The sequence below is a fragment of the Drosophila eugracilis genome, unplaced genomic scaffold, assembly GCF_018153835.1.
Source record: "Drosophila eugracilis isolate 14026-0451.02 unplaced genomic scaffold, ASM1815383v1 contig_2152, whole genome shotgun sequence".
NCBI classification, from domain to species: Eukaryota; Metazoa; Arthropoda; class Insecta; order Diptera; family Drosophilidae; genus Drosophila; species Drosophila eugracilis.
This window is the reverse complement of record NW_024573036.1, coordinates 650,781-662,516: the sequence shown is the minus strand read 5'-3', so window position 1 is coordinate 662,516 and position 11,736 is coordinate 650,781. Positions and strand designations below refer to the sequence as shown.

The 11,736-nt window shown below is 40.5% G+C and overlaps 5 protein-coding genes across 8 annotated transcripts; 2 read left to right on the top strand and 3 right to left on the bottom strand.

Annotated features, from left to right (window-relative positions):
• Nucleotides 1-719: 719 nt before the first annotated feature.
• On the top strand, nucleotides 720-5,418 carry LOC108111118 (ectonucleoside triphosphate diphosphohydrolase 5). Of its 4 annotated transcripts, none has more exons than XM_017220470.2 (4): nucleotides 722-943; nucleotides 3,332-3,473; nucleotides 3,651-4,780; nucleotides 4,840-5,418. In XM_017220470.2, exons 1-4 carry the CDS (start codon nucleotides 914-916, stop codon nucleotides 4,930-4,932), a joined length of 1,395 nt encoding a protein of 464 aa, XP_017075959.1. In that variant the 5' UTR covers nucleotides 722-913; the 3' UTR covers nucleotides 4,933-5,418. The 4 variants fall into 4 exon arrangements, with proteins under 4 accessions (XP_017075957.1, XP_017075959.1, XP_017075958.1 ...); XM_017220469.2 differs by lacking the exon at nucleotides 722-943 and adding an exon at nucleotides 1,454-1,549; XM_017220471.2 differs by lacking the exon at nucleotides 722-943 and adding an exon at nucleotides 3,029-3,252.
• A 38-nt stretch (nucleotides 5,419-5,456) lies between these two features.
• LOC108111160 (geranylgeranyl transferase type-2 subunit beta) lies at nucleotides 5,457-7,090 on the bottom strand. The gene is made up of 2 exons (XM_017220532.2): nucleotides 6,329-7,090; nucleotides 5,457-6,141 (listed from the first exon to the last, which is right to left on the bottom strand). The coding sequence occupies exons 1-2, from the start codon at nucleotides 6,930-6,932 to the stop codon at nucleotides 5,714-5,716; spliced, it is 1,032 nt and encodes a 343-aa protein (XP_017076021.1). The 5' UTR covers nucleotides 6,933-7,090; the 3' UTR covers nucleotides 5,457-5,713.
• Nucleotides 7,091-7,304: 214 nt separating this feature from the next.
• On the bottom strand, nucleotides 7,305-7,843 carry LOC108111161 (N-alpha-acetyltransferase 38, NatC auxiliary subunit). Its single transcript, XM_017220533.2, has 2 exons — nucleotides 7,797-7,843; nucleotides 7,305-7,736 (listed from the first exon to the last, which is right to left on the bottom strand). The coding sequence occupies exon 2, from the start codon at nucleotides 7,725-7,727 to the stop codon at nucleotides 7,356-7,358; it is 372 nt and encodes a 123-aa protein (XP_017076022.1). The 5' UTR covers nucleotides 7,728-7,736; nucleotides 7,797-7,843; the 3' UTR covers nucleotides 7,305-7,355.
• Nucleotides 7,844-8,073: 230 nt separating this feature from the next.
• LOC108111105 (peroxiredoxin-6) lies at nucleotides 8,074-9,203 on the top strand. The gene is made up of 3 exons (XM_017220446.2): nucleotides 8,074-8,449; nucleotides 8,507-8,699; nucleotides 8,910-9,203. The coding sequence occupies exons 1-3, from the start codon at nucleotides 8,176-8,178 to the stop codon at nucleotides 9,109-9,111; spliced, it is 669 nt and encodes a 222-aa protein (XP_017075935.1). The 5' UTR covers nucleotides 8,074-8,175; the 3' UTR covers nucleotides 9,112-9,203.
• LOC108111103 (acyl-CoA-binding domain-containing protein 5) lies at nucleotides 9,126-11,477 on the bottom strand. The gene is made up of 3 exons (XM_017220445.2): nucleotides 11,109-11,477; nucleotides 9,989-10,998; nucleotides 9,126-9,503 (listed from the first exon to the last, which is right to left on the bottom strand). Exon 2 carries the CDS (start codon nucleotides 10,994-10,996, stop codon nucleotides 10,037-10,039), a length of 960 nt encoding a protein of 319 aa, XP_017075934.2. The 5' UTR covers nucleotides 10,997-10,998; nucleotides 11,109-11,477; the 3' UTR covers nucleotides 9,126-9,503; nucleotides 9,989-10,036.
• Between the last annotated feature and the right edge of the window lie 259 nt (nucleotides 11,478-11,736).

Genomic DNA, 11,736 nt, shown 5'->3' with positions numbered 1-11,736 from the left:
TGGTAAACAAGTACTTCTCCCATTAACATTTTAAACAAAGATAGTAACTTCAGTCCCTTTATGAGCAAACTGAAATTTTAAGTATATATTGTAAGAACAGTCCCTAAAATTGTTATACAACACTGTTTTTTTCGTTAGTTTTTTTTTGGTAAATTTAATTTATCTTACTCTTTTGTAAACTCATAAAATTTGCTTGTATTTTGAAAATTCCACAAACCAATAAAATCATAAAAGAAATATTAATGCACCACGATTTTATTATAACATAAATAATATCTGATCTTTATTATATAATTTTGGGGATTTTTGTTCATATCTCTTTCTGACTTACGACGAAAATTGAAGAATATGTTTTATAATTTGTGGTAAGAAATCACTGACATGATGAAATTATTAAAATAAAGTATAAGTCATAGAGATAAGAATCTATCTATTGAAAATCTATCTATTGATTGTAAAACGACTTAACAATTTTTATTCTTTCCCATTTGATGAAGACCACTTACCCTACGAATAAATTCAGATAAAACTACATTTTTCTTACCGGATTAACTATAAACATTACATTATCTTATTATAAAATAAACAATTTAATTTCTTAATCATCGCTTGGCAGCCCTGAAATTACCCCCAGTGTGCCCGCATTCAACTGATAACGTATATTCCGCGAACAGCTGATAGGGATGCATAATATAAATGAGCAGGTGGTAAATGAATGTTTTTAGTTTATTTTAAGACGCCATTTCGATCGAAAGCGTCCGCTTGCTCTCGCAGTATTGTATTTAGAGTGAAAGGCGCGGCCATTAGATTAGATCGACATTAGTGCGTTCCGATCGCAGATCGCAGTAATAGTAGGAGAAGTAAACAAACACTCGCGTATTTACATAATTAAGATCAAATTAACATCGACAACATGACGAACACCGATGTGCGAAAGAGAAAAGTAAGCCAAAGGTTAAAAGGGTAATCAAAGCACACATTTAATGCCAATTTCATGGCGCTCACACACATACTTCTTCACACATCAATTGTTGCTTTTTGACGCGGAAGTAAAACATCAAATGACTCGCAGAAAAATTGTTTCAAGTTCTATTGGATTGTGCCAATTTTTATTTAAAATTGTGTTTTACAAGATATTTTTAAATATAAACGGGGCAAATGCCAAGCAGGTTTTCACCAATATTATGCAAATTTAATTTGATTAGGAAATACAGCAATGCTCTCTCTTGTGCCTCTTTTGTATTTTAGTTTTCATTTTTTAATTAAGAGCCGGCCGGTTTTTTTTAAATACTTTTGTAGGGTGGCCAGGCTTTGCGAGTTTCTTATTTGCAAGGTCATTTAAGGTGCTGCTAAAAAACTACAGAAAACGCCAACAATTGAGTTGGCACCCGTTAGACAACTTTTTCAATTGCTTTCTCAGAACCCGAACCTCACAGATCGTAGATTGTAGATACAGATACACATGCCGAATTTGGGGGCGATTGGATAGTTTGATGTACATCGCATGTGGGCGGATAACAGGATGGGACAAAACCGGAACAGGCTGCAAGTAAGTGCAGAAGTGCAAGAATGCGAACGTGGCCTTAACCCTCGTGGGTACACGTTCTTAATACTTTGTACCTTAGTACCCAGCCTATAATAAAAGGATACATAGATCTACACTCATTTCTCAAAATGTCATAGAATGTTAAAGATAAGAACCCAGAATAACTACCTGCATAAACGAAGGTCTGTTGCCGATATTTTACTGCCTCTTTCGTTTGGTTTGGTGGTACCATTTTTCAAAAATTTTTAAAAACATTTTATAACAAAAACGTAACGCATTTATCAATACGATTTTCATGAAAATTATGTTTAACTGGTTGTTTTTCTTGTTTTTGTATTTTAATTATGAGATGGGCGAGTTCGATTTTAAAATTGGTTTTCCCGAATCTGCTTTCAGCTGATGATATTTATTACCAGGCAGTGAAATAAAATTATCAGGTTAGCTGTTATCGTACAGAGCCGATAAAATCATTCCCAAATATGAATATGCATTTTTGATAAGCCCTGAAAAGCATTTCTTACTCATAACTGATCGGCATAAACGCCGTCCACGTCCCTACATATAAATTATCAATTGATTTATTGATTACAGTAGCGTGCGCCTCGCAACATATGCGATAAGTTCACACTGGGAATGTTAAATGAGTGCTAGCCTTTTAATAGTTTTAATTATTCTGTCGGTGTAACTACTATGAGATTCTTTGTTAGTTAACTATATATTTATGTATATATATTCGATCTGTCAACTCCATTACTGCTAAACCAAATACACTAGTTATTCATAGTTTGTTTGACTTTTTCATTGCCTTTAGCTATTTTTGCGTCAGTCACTTACCAATAAGCGAATAACATTTGTTTAAACAATGGGAATTTCGTCAGGTTTTGTTTGCAGCCCCTACGGCAACTTTAATATTTAATCAAGCCAAAAGATCGCTTTGTGTCCCCACTTATGTATCGTTGTTGCTAGTGGTGCCCAGACATGCCTGTTGTCGCCAAAACTGATTGCGTCTTATCATTGTCATATCGCCAGAAGGTTACGTGATAAGATGCCGTCCAGATTCTAGGTAACTGGCCACTGGTGTGCATGTATTTCACAGCGAAAATGTGTAATTTGGCATGACTTTGAACTTTGTGAAGGCTCGATTTGCCTCATTAGATAAAGGTGTTAAATAATTAAAAACAGCAATATATATTTAATTTATGCATATACAGTGGTTTAAAAAAACATACAAATCAATAATACGGTCTATTTTGTTTGGGCTGCAATACAGGTATTTTTATTGCTCTGTCGTTGACAATTTTAGTCAAATATTTTAGAGGCAGTAAAAATATAAAAATAAACAAAACCTAATAAAATAAAAACTATATTTTCTATTTAAAAAGCCGTGAAATCACAAGTTTCAAACGTAACCGTTTTCTTTTTACCGTTTACCGTTGTTAAATATGCGTTGCATCCCTGGCTAACGTTATCGACGATGAGCTTAACACTGCAGCCCTGGCCCATGTGAAAGATAAAGACCCATAATAGAATGAAAAAAGCAAAAAATGAAAACAGAATCATTGACATTTTAAGAGATAGCAAATAGACAGCGTGTTAATATTTGAGGAGCAAACAACTGAAATGTGTTCCAACAAAAAAACCGGCTATGCATAAATGTTGTGGTAGCAGAGGGAACGGAACGAGCCATGAAATACGAATATAAGCTGGTAGACCCAAATAACTTAGTCCACGATATCTATTAAATAACTCATTTCTCAGCCAAGTCTAACTCATGTAAATTTTCAGCTGGCCACGGACGAGAAACCGCCTCGGCGGAAAAGCAGTGGATCCCCAAATGCCGGCAGTGGTGGAAGTCGCGGTCCCAGCGGCCTTAAAATCTCCTTCTTGTGTCTGGTCGTCTCCGTCATCCTGCTGCTCTTTGTGTTTGGTGTGTATCATTTGTATTATGTAAAAGATGAAGTCCCCAAAGTTGTACTAACAAAACCTGATTTTCCCACTGTTACTGTGCGCTACGCCAACGTGGAACCCCATTTTCCCCCTCCTGTTCGCGGTGTTGTCACTAAAAAACCAACAAACAAAAATCCAACCACTGGTGATGATGCAGGCTTTGTCTCCGAGAATGCCAGCCCTTATTTGGCCCGTCTGGCCTCCAAGTTTGGTTACAGCAAGGTGCAATATGCTGCCATCATCGATGCAGGATCCACGGGCAGCCGTGTGCTGGCCTACAAGTTCAATCGCAGTTTTATCGACAACAAACTGGTGCTGTACGAGGAGCTGTTCAAGGAGCGCAAGCCGGGTTTGAGCTCCTTTGCTGATAATCCCGCTGAGGGTGCCCACTCCATCAAATTGCTGCTGGATGAGGCCCGAGCCTTTATACCCAAGGAGCACTGGTCGTCCACACCGTTGGTTCTGAAGGCTACGGCCGGTTTGCGTCTTCTACCCGCCAGCAAAGCAGAAAATATTCTAAATGCCGTCCGAGATCTCTTTGCCAAGTCCGAGTTTAGTGTGGATATGGATGCCGTGGAAATCATGGATGGTACGGACGAGGGCATCTTCAGTTGGTTCACCGTAAACTTCCTGTTGGGCCGCCTTTCAAAGACCAATCAGGCAGCTGCCCTGGACTTGGGTGGTGGCAGCACTCAGGTAACTTTTTCGCCAACGGATCCGGAACAGGTTCCAGTGTACGATAAGTACATGCACGAGGTGGTAACCTCCAGCAAAAAGATCAATGTGTTCACGCACAGTTATCTGGGTCTCGGACTGATGGCAGCCCGTCATGCCGTCTTTACGCATGGCTACAAGAAGGAGGATAATGTGCTGGAGAGTGTCTGCGTTAATCCCATAATCGCCAATCGTACGTGGACGTACGGAAATGTGCAATACAAGGTCAGTGGTAAGGAGAACGGCAAGTCCAGTGCCGAGCAACCCATTGTAGACTTTGATGCCTGTTTGGAGTTGGTCAAGAGCAAGGTGATGCCTCTGGTCAAGCCCAAGCCTTTCACCCTCAAGCAACATGCAGTGGCTGCGTTCAGCTACTACTTTGAGCGTGCCATCGAGTCGGGTCTAGTGGATCCGTTGGCTGGCGGCGAGACCACTGTGGAGGCTTATCGCAAGAAGGCCCAAGAAATCTGCGCCATCCCCAACGACGAGCAGCCCTTCATGTGCTTTGACCTCACATTTATCTCAACTCTGCTGCGCGAAGGATTTGGCCTCAACGACGGCAAGAAAATTAAGGTAAGTCCGTGGCTCAAGGAGTATATATTAATCTGTATTTAAACTTATTAACCTTTCAGCTTTACAAGAAGATAGATGGCCACGAAATCTCCTGGGCCTTGGGCTGTGCATATAATGTTCTGACTAGCGATGAAAAATTCAGTAATTCCTAATGCTCCTCCATTAGTCCGTAGTTGATGAAGTAAATTTTAAAAAGATTGTTAGCTGAAATTGTTTATAGAGTGCCTTAGACGTGCATCGAGTATACTACAATCACAAAAAACCACACTCACAAGACACCAACACCCAAAAACACTCGGACATTGCCTACATATGTGGTCGATTAATATTTGTTTGTGCTCTGTAAAATTCGTTTCAATTGGCTCTAATTGAAGCTATCCCACACGGTGACTACACTTAGCGCTTAGTTTGTAATTCCAATTTTGTGTGATTTCCCATTTGAGTAATGCAATTTTTTGCCAAGTTCTTAACTATTTAGTCTATACACAGGTATCCTCATGTACATAAATTTACACATTGATATGTATTTACCTAATATCTTTAACGTCCTAGACTATTAGCGCAAACATTTCAATTTGTTTTTCACATATGCAAATGTTAGTTTAATTATTTTTGCAAATAAATCAAATGTTAACTTATCTAATGGTGATTTATTTAAATAATCAGAAGCGAGGGCTTACAGTTATAAAATAAAATATTTATTTTATCCCGAGTTTTATTCATTATACAAAATATATAAATAAAACTTTCGAGAGAATACATCATATCTAAATGCACAACGAAATTAAAGTGAAACGGGCATCGAGTATGATTAATATATCATGTGGTGGAATTTTGGTCTTTTTACAAATAAAACTAACTGAGGCTAGTGTGGAGATACGGTACAGGTCTGTTCTTTTAAATATTGGCTAGAACTGATGTTCAGGAATCGTCTTACGGTCTTGGCAATCGTTGTGGTTTGACTCCTAGTCGATCGATGATATATTGTGGCATGCAAAGTGTTGGGTTTATGGCCTTCAGGCCGGAATGTCCCAGCAGCGATAGGCCGCCGATGCCGAAGAGTGTGTGGAATATATCAGGCATGTTGCCCGTCCGATCGGAAAAGCCACCTGTCTCACTGTCCTGGCAGGACAAAATAAACTGCTGCAGCTTCTCGGAGCTGATCCAGTGCAGACGGCCCATGATGGTGAGCGAAGCGAGCACCCACCACGAGTAGCACACATCCGGGAGCTTCTCTGGTCGTCCGTTCAGTCCACCAGATGGCAACTGGCGCTCACAAAGCCACCAGCCTAATTTGTCCACATCCAGTAGGTGAAGGCGATGGGTCAGCGAGAAAAAGCCAACGCAGCAGTAAATAAGGCCTAAGGGATTACGAATAAGTTTAATAAAAATGTAATCCAAGAAAACACGTAGACGGATAGAGTGTTATTTACATGGCAAAAAACATTGAAATGACAATATTGTAAGACTGCCAAGTTTGTTTGTTTTTCATTATAGAAAAGATTAATCAATTTAAATTAAAGTGATGGCCATTGTTAGGTGACTCACCCGCATGCGACTCTGCACCCGGTTTGGAACCGAATCCCCCATCCGTTTGGTTGCAGCACGACAGTACGAACTTGACCGCCTTTTCCACGTCAATAGTCTGCTCCATTCGTCCGATGAGAGTAAGAGTGGCCACTGCACAGAAGCTAAATCTAGTGTCCACCTCGCCCCACTTATCGCCAAAGAAACTGCCATCGGGTTGCTGCAATCCTACGACGAATCTCACCACCGCCTCGCAGTCGATCTCCTCCAGGGCATCATAGGTGCACAGGATCTGGATGGCCGACAGGGTGTAAAGCAAATGTGGATCATGTCCCTCGCAGGGGGAGAATCCCCCAGTTGTCAGGCACTGACAGCGCTTAACAAACTCGATGATGTACTTTCGCTCAAGTCGATCCAACTGGCCCATTATGTCCAGGGCCGTAGTGCCCCAATAGATGCCCGACATTCGCAGAAACTCGGTCATGCAGTACTCGTAGTCGTCCTCCTGCTTTCCGTGATTCTCGATGTACTCCACATGTTTCCAGAACTGAAGTTTCTGGCTATTCTCATCACCACCACCGCCACTTTCGCCGTTTGAAGGCTTTACGAAGGTCGTGAAGTCCATCGCTGATTGTTCTCAATTGAATCGGATGGGAGAGATCCTCTTGCGCACAGTACTACGCTTGATTAACTGAATTAATTGGCAGGAATATTTCTACGAAAAACAAATAACCAAGGCAGTCCAATCAACCGCAGCTGATTCATCTGCGTGATGGTTGGCAACGCTGTAGTGGCTTATCAAACAGCTGATCGGTGAAAAGGCGTAAGCAATGGGGTTTCTTTCTTTGAGTAAATAAATCCAAAGAAATCTTTAATTTTTAGACATACATATCTATTAGTAATTAGACTTTTCAGTACTTTATGCTCACGAAAAATTACATTAATAAATTAACCCTAATTTCACCTATAATATAGGTAATTTTGAATGCAAAAAATATATATTTCTATAGCTTTATTAACATAAAATAATCTGGACGCAGACTGAGAGCTATTGCACCAGAAGACTAGACTGTGGATCTGGATCGTCAATGTTAAGGGATACAATGTGCTTGCCGGGCACCATGACATTTCCCAAGAGGCGGGGCTCTTGGCCTTCTACTAGGTACTCGGCGCACATGGACAGCACGATGTTGGCATCCCGATCCGTGCAGTTGAAGAATCCCACGAGGACGCGTCCATCGGTTATTACAATACGGAGAACACGACCCAACCATTTCTGAAGCTTTCTCCTTCCAGGCGTCAAAGTGACATCGTTCATCTGGTGTGGGGCGTTCGTTGTGATCCTGAAGGGTTCCGGCATCGTGGGTGGCGGTGGTGGTGGAGGTAGCACCTGCTGTCCACTGATGCTTAGATCTGTCATCGGTTGGTCCTCGGCGATAGATCAAAATATTAACGAGGAATTTTTTTCTTTAGGTTTACTTGAGTTTACTGTGTTTGATTGTAAGTTTGTGTGGCTTGTAATAACCAGGGTTGCAAGGAGATGATAATGGCTCAGCGAACTGGTTCCCTTTTACGAATAAACAATTTTAAAAATTACCAAAAATTTATATATCATAAAAAATACTATTAGTGCGTGAAATATAAATGGAAAATGTGAAGACTTATCAAAAAGAGAATTAAATAATAATATAATTTGAATGAATATTTAACAAGGAAATGAGGCTCAGTATTTGATTCATCCCTTGTGCATAGCTCAAATACCAAACGGTTACTCTGCACAATCAGCTGATTTCAATTTTGCGGCAATTTTGTTTCTCATATATCTAAAGCTCGTAATCCTCTCCTTCCTTTTTTTCAAAAATTATAAAATGTCCGGAAAAGCTTTGAATATTGGTGATCAGTTTCCAAACTTCTCGGCTGAAACTAGTGTGGGAAAAATTGATTTTTACGATTGGATGGGCGATAGCTGGGCTATTCTTTTCTCCCATCCGGCTGATTTTACGCCCGTCTGCACTACGGAATTATCCCGAGTTGGGGCCTTAGTTCCGGAATTTCTAAAACGTGGAGTCAAGCCGATTGCTTTGTCCTGCGACACCGTGGATTCGCACAAGCGATGGATCGAAGACATTAAAAGCTTTGGAAGTGGGTTCGCTTCGGGTTTTACCATATTATAAGGCTTCTAATGCTTTTCTATTACAGAGCTTAGCAACTTCGATTATCCCATCATTGCGGATGACAAGCGGCAGCTGGCCCTCAAGTTCAACATGCTTGATAAGGATGAGATCAATGATGAGGGTATTCCTCTCACATGTCGCGCTGTTTTCATTGTGGATGACAAGAAGAAGCTTCGTCTTTCCATCCTGTATCCTGCCACAACAGGTCGCAATTTCGAGTGGGTACTCATATATTTTTAATTGTAAATTGTAGGTTATACTTCTCTGGTTTCATGTTTTTATATTGAGCATTATCTTTAACTATTATTTTCCGAATTAACAAATCGTGCACATAAATGTGTAAGTGTATAATTGCTTAATGATATGTAAATACTCAAAAAAGTGACTGTATTGATCTAAATTAACTTTCTTTTACTTTTTAATTCCAGTGAAATCCTCCGAGCTATCGATTCGCTTCATTTGACCCAAACGAAGAGTGTGGCCACGCCTGCAGATTGGCAAAAGGGCGGCAAGTGCATGGTTTTGCCAACTGTCAAAGCCGAAGAAGTGCCAAAGTTGTTTCCCAAAGGCATCGAAACAATTGAAGTTCCCTCCGGAAAGAATTATCTAAGGATCACTCCTCAGCCCTAAGAATGCAACAGCCGTTTTTCAAGTATGATTTATTACAAAAATTATAATTAACAACAAAATAATGCACAATAAAGTATACGCTTACAACCGTATTTTAGCAGGGCGGCGCTTCTAGGGTGCTAAAACTCGCCATCTGCCAGACAAAAGTGTCTAAAACTTTTGACTTACAAACTAAATTATATGGGGGAATGTGACAAAAAAGGTCGCGATTTGTGTGTACAAAATAAATATACATTTAATATACATGTAGACGTTTGTAAAAAAGGTAAAGATATTGCAACTGGATAACCATAAGGTTAGAAAAGTATAAATAAGGCCAACTCTGTACAATAACTAAAGCACTTTCCACGAAGAAAGCTAAAGACCAAGCTAGTGCCCGTAACCAAAGGTAACTGAAAATAAAGTAAGTAAGAATTAATTAATATGACGTCTTAGAAGATAGACAATTTTCTAATCTTTAGCCAGCTTTGTTTAAACTTTTAATTACAAATCCTCTTTACCGATAAGATATATAAACACAAGTGGTAAAAGCACTTTCCCTTGTTTAAATACTGAATGATATTCAACAACCTCAGTTTGCTTAGTGACCATTTCCTTGAATATGTTAATGAAATGCAAATATAAACAATATATCGTGTAAAAGCTTTCGCTGACAAACAGGTTCCCTGTGGTCTTGAAACTTCGCGAGAATTTCTATTGGATATAAATAAGGTATATGCTTTAAAAAAATTTTTTAAATTTCAGCTTCTAAAAAGTAAATGCCTCGGTCATTTAAAAATTAATTTTACTAGCTTCAACTACTACTATATCGTTTATTCAGCGTTCTTAGGGAATGCTCTACAATTTAGATTTTAGATCCTATAGAATATGTACTTACAATTTAACTACCACATATTTCTCCTTCCAAAATTTTAGCTTATTTGCGTCAGTGTCTGCGCTGCGGTGTGGTCTGCAGCATCCGCGCAAAGCGACGCACCAAGAAAGGCCACAGAATAAGGACGGCGAACCAAAGGGGGGAGATGTTTCTGAAGGGCCACCAGGTTGGCAGTGATCGTGTCTGTGAAATCGTTCCCTTCGCTGATTTTTGGCCACTGCGAAGTTCGTTAAGCGACTGCTCCAGGCTACGAACACGCTGCTGCACTGCACCTACATCGGTGTTCATCCGGGAGATGGCCGCCTGTATTTGGCGCAACAGATCAGTATTCTGAGCAATCGCCTGTGTCAGCTCGTGGCTAAGATCGTAGGGATCATCGTACTCATCATCCGAGGGCTCCACAATAGCCACGCTGCTGTTACTCGTATAGTTGTGCGTATCGTGTTGTGTATAGTTTGAGGATTTGGGACCGAATCCATTGGTCAGAGGAGGCGTACTGTGGCCATTTTCCTTAATCGTTTCAGACGAGGCTATTGGGGTTGGAGCAACTTCCACCTCTGCATCGCTATTGCAACTGGATCCGTGCTGCGGACTGTTGGTACGTGAATGGAATGGCGAGTTGGGATGCGATTCGGCCAGTTCCCGCATTCCGGGGGATACCAGCTCCAATTCGTCCAGGCTGATGTTTCCAAGGCCATCGAGGCTACCCACAAAGTTCTGTACATTCTCCGTAAAGGACATGGTCTCAATGATTTCCTGAAGGCTTTCTACGTATCGCTGCATGGCCTGTTCCTTGCTTAAGTGCCGGTTGTCATTCCAGGCATCCCACTTGGCCTTGCCTACGATGTCCCAGAAACCAGGCTTTTTCTGGTCGCAGCCTCCCTCGGTAGCCTGTTTAAACAATCCGTAGAACTTGAGCATCATGCTAGTACTGGGCTGATAGGGACCATTTTTCGGAAGGCCTTTGATAACGTTGACCGCCGCCTGGAAACGCTCCTCAATCGCCGCCATGCCTGCAAGATTATCTTGAGATTAACCACAGTACTCGATCGATAAGATATATACAACTATATTCGGGCGGTGCTAAGTTCACCTTGTCGGGTGAACGTCGCTTACAAATTACCTAATTATTGTGTGCAATCTGCGCTGTTGCAAACCGATTTTCGGGTCCTCTCTTGTTGTTGTCTTTCGTTATTGATTCCGAGCCGAAATCCGCTGCTGGGCATGGGCATTCATAAATTTTTGGCGACGTTTCGGATGCGCTGATGACAAAGTTCGAGTTCTGAAGTCCAGTCTTCTGAGCTTCGATTCGAATCGTATGAAGCTTTTCCCCTTATTCTTATCGACCTCGCAATTATATTGTTGTTCGGTGCGCTCGCCGCTAACGTTCAATTCGAGTTGCAATCAAATAAAACTAAACAAAAACTCGAAAACTCTCTCTGGACATCGCAGAGCGCGTATTTGGGTGTGTGAGTATGTCTGCAGGGCCGCAATAAAAGTATCGATACGTGTGTCGTTATTGATGGGCAGTTAAATATCGACCGGCCTAGCGAGAATCACCATTTTAACAAAATAGTTTCGATTGACCTATTTAAAATTATTTCTATGAATAGTTCTTGAAAAAAATCATAAAAAGCAATTGAAATAAAATTTTGAAAGCTACCGCCGTTTTAATGTCATGTATTCTATATTTCCTTCTAGGAAATAAAAATAAATTTAAACAAGTTTGATTTGGACAAAATTGCGCTAAT

Excerpts from the sequence above, each read along its gene's own strand:
- LOC108111160 (XM_017220532.2), bottom strand. The coding sequence starts at position 6,932 with ATGGACTTCACGACCTTCGTAAAGCCTTCAAACGGCGAAAGTGGCGGT. Across the intron at positions 6,142-6,328 it reads GGGTGCAGAGTCGCATGCGG|GCCTTATTTACTGCTGCGTT; the intron begins GTGAGTCACCTA and ends GTAATCCCTTAG.
- LOC108111161 (XM_017220533.2), bottom strand. The coding sequence starts at position 7,727 with ATGACAGATCTAAGCATCAGTGGACAGCAGGTGCTACCTCCACCACCA.
- LOC108111118 (XM_017220468.2), top strand. The coding sequence starts at position 914 with ATGACGAACACCGATGTGCGAAAGAGAAAA. Across the intron at positions 944-3,331 it reads CCGATGTGCGAAAGAGAAAA|CTGGCCACGGACGAGAAACC; the intron begins GTAAGCCAAAGG and ends GTAAATTTTCAG. Across the intron at positions 4,781-4,839 it reads ACGACGGCAAGAAAATTAAG|CTTTACAAGAAGATAGATGG; the intron begins GTAAGTCCGTGG and ends TTAACCTTTCAG.
- LOC108111105 (XM_017220446.2), top strand. The coding sequence starts at position 8,176 with ATGTCCGGAAAAGCTTTGAATATTGGTGATCAGTTTCCAAACTTCTCG. Across the intron at positions 8,450-8,506 it reads AGACATTAAAAGCTTTGGAA|AGCTTAGCAACTTCGATTAT; the intron begins GTGGGTTCGCTT and ends TTTCTATTACAG. Across the intron at positions 8,700-8,909 it reads ACAACAGGTCGCAATTTCGA|TGAAATCCTCCGAGCTATCG; the intron begins GTGGGTACTCAT and ends TTTTAATTCCAG.
- LOC108111103 (XM_017220445.2), bottom strand. The coding sequence starts at position 10,996 with ATGGCGGCGATTGAGGAGCGTTTCCAGGCGGCGGTCAACGTTATCAAA.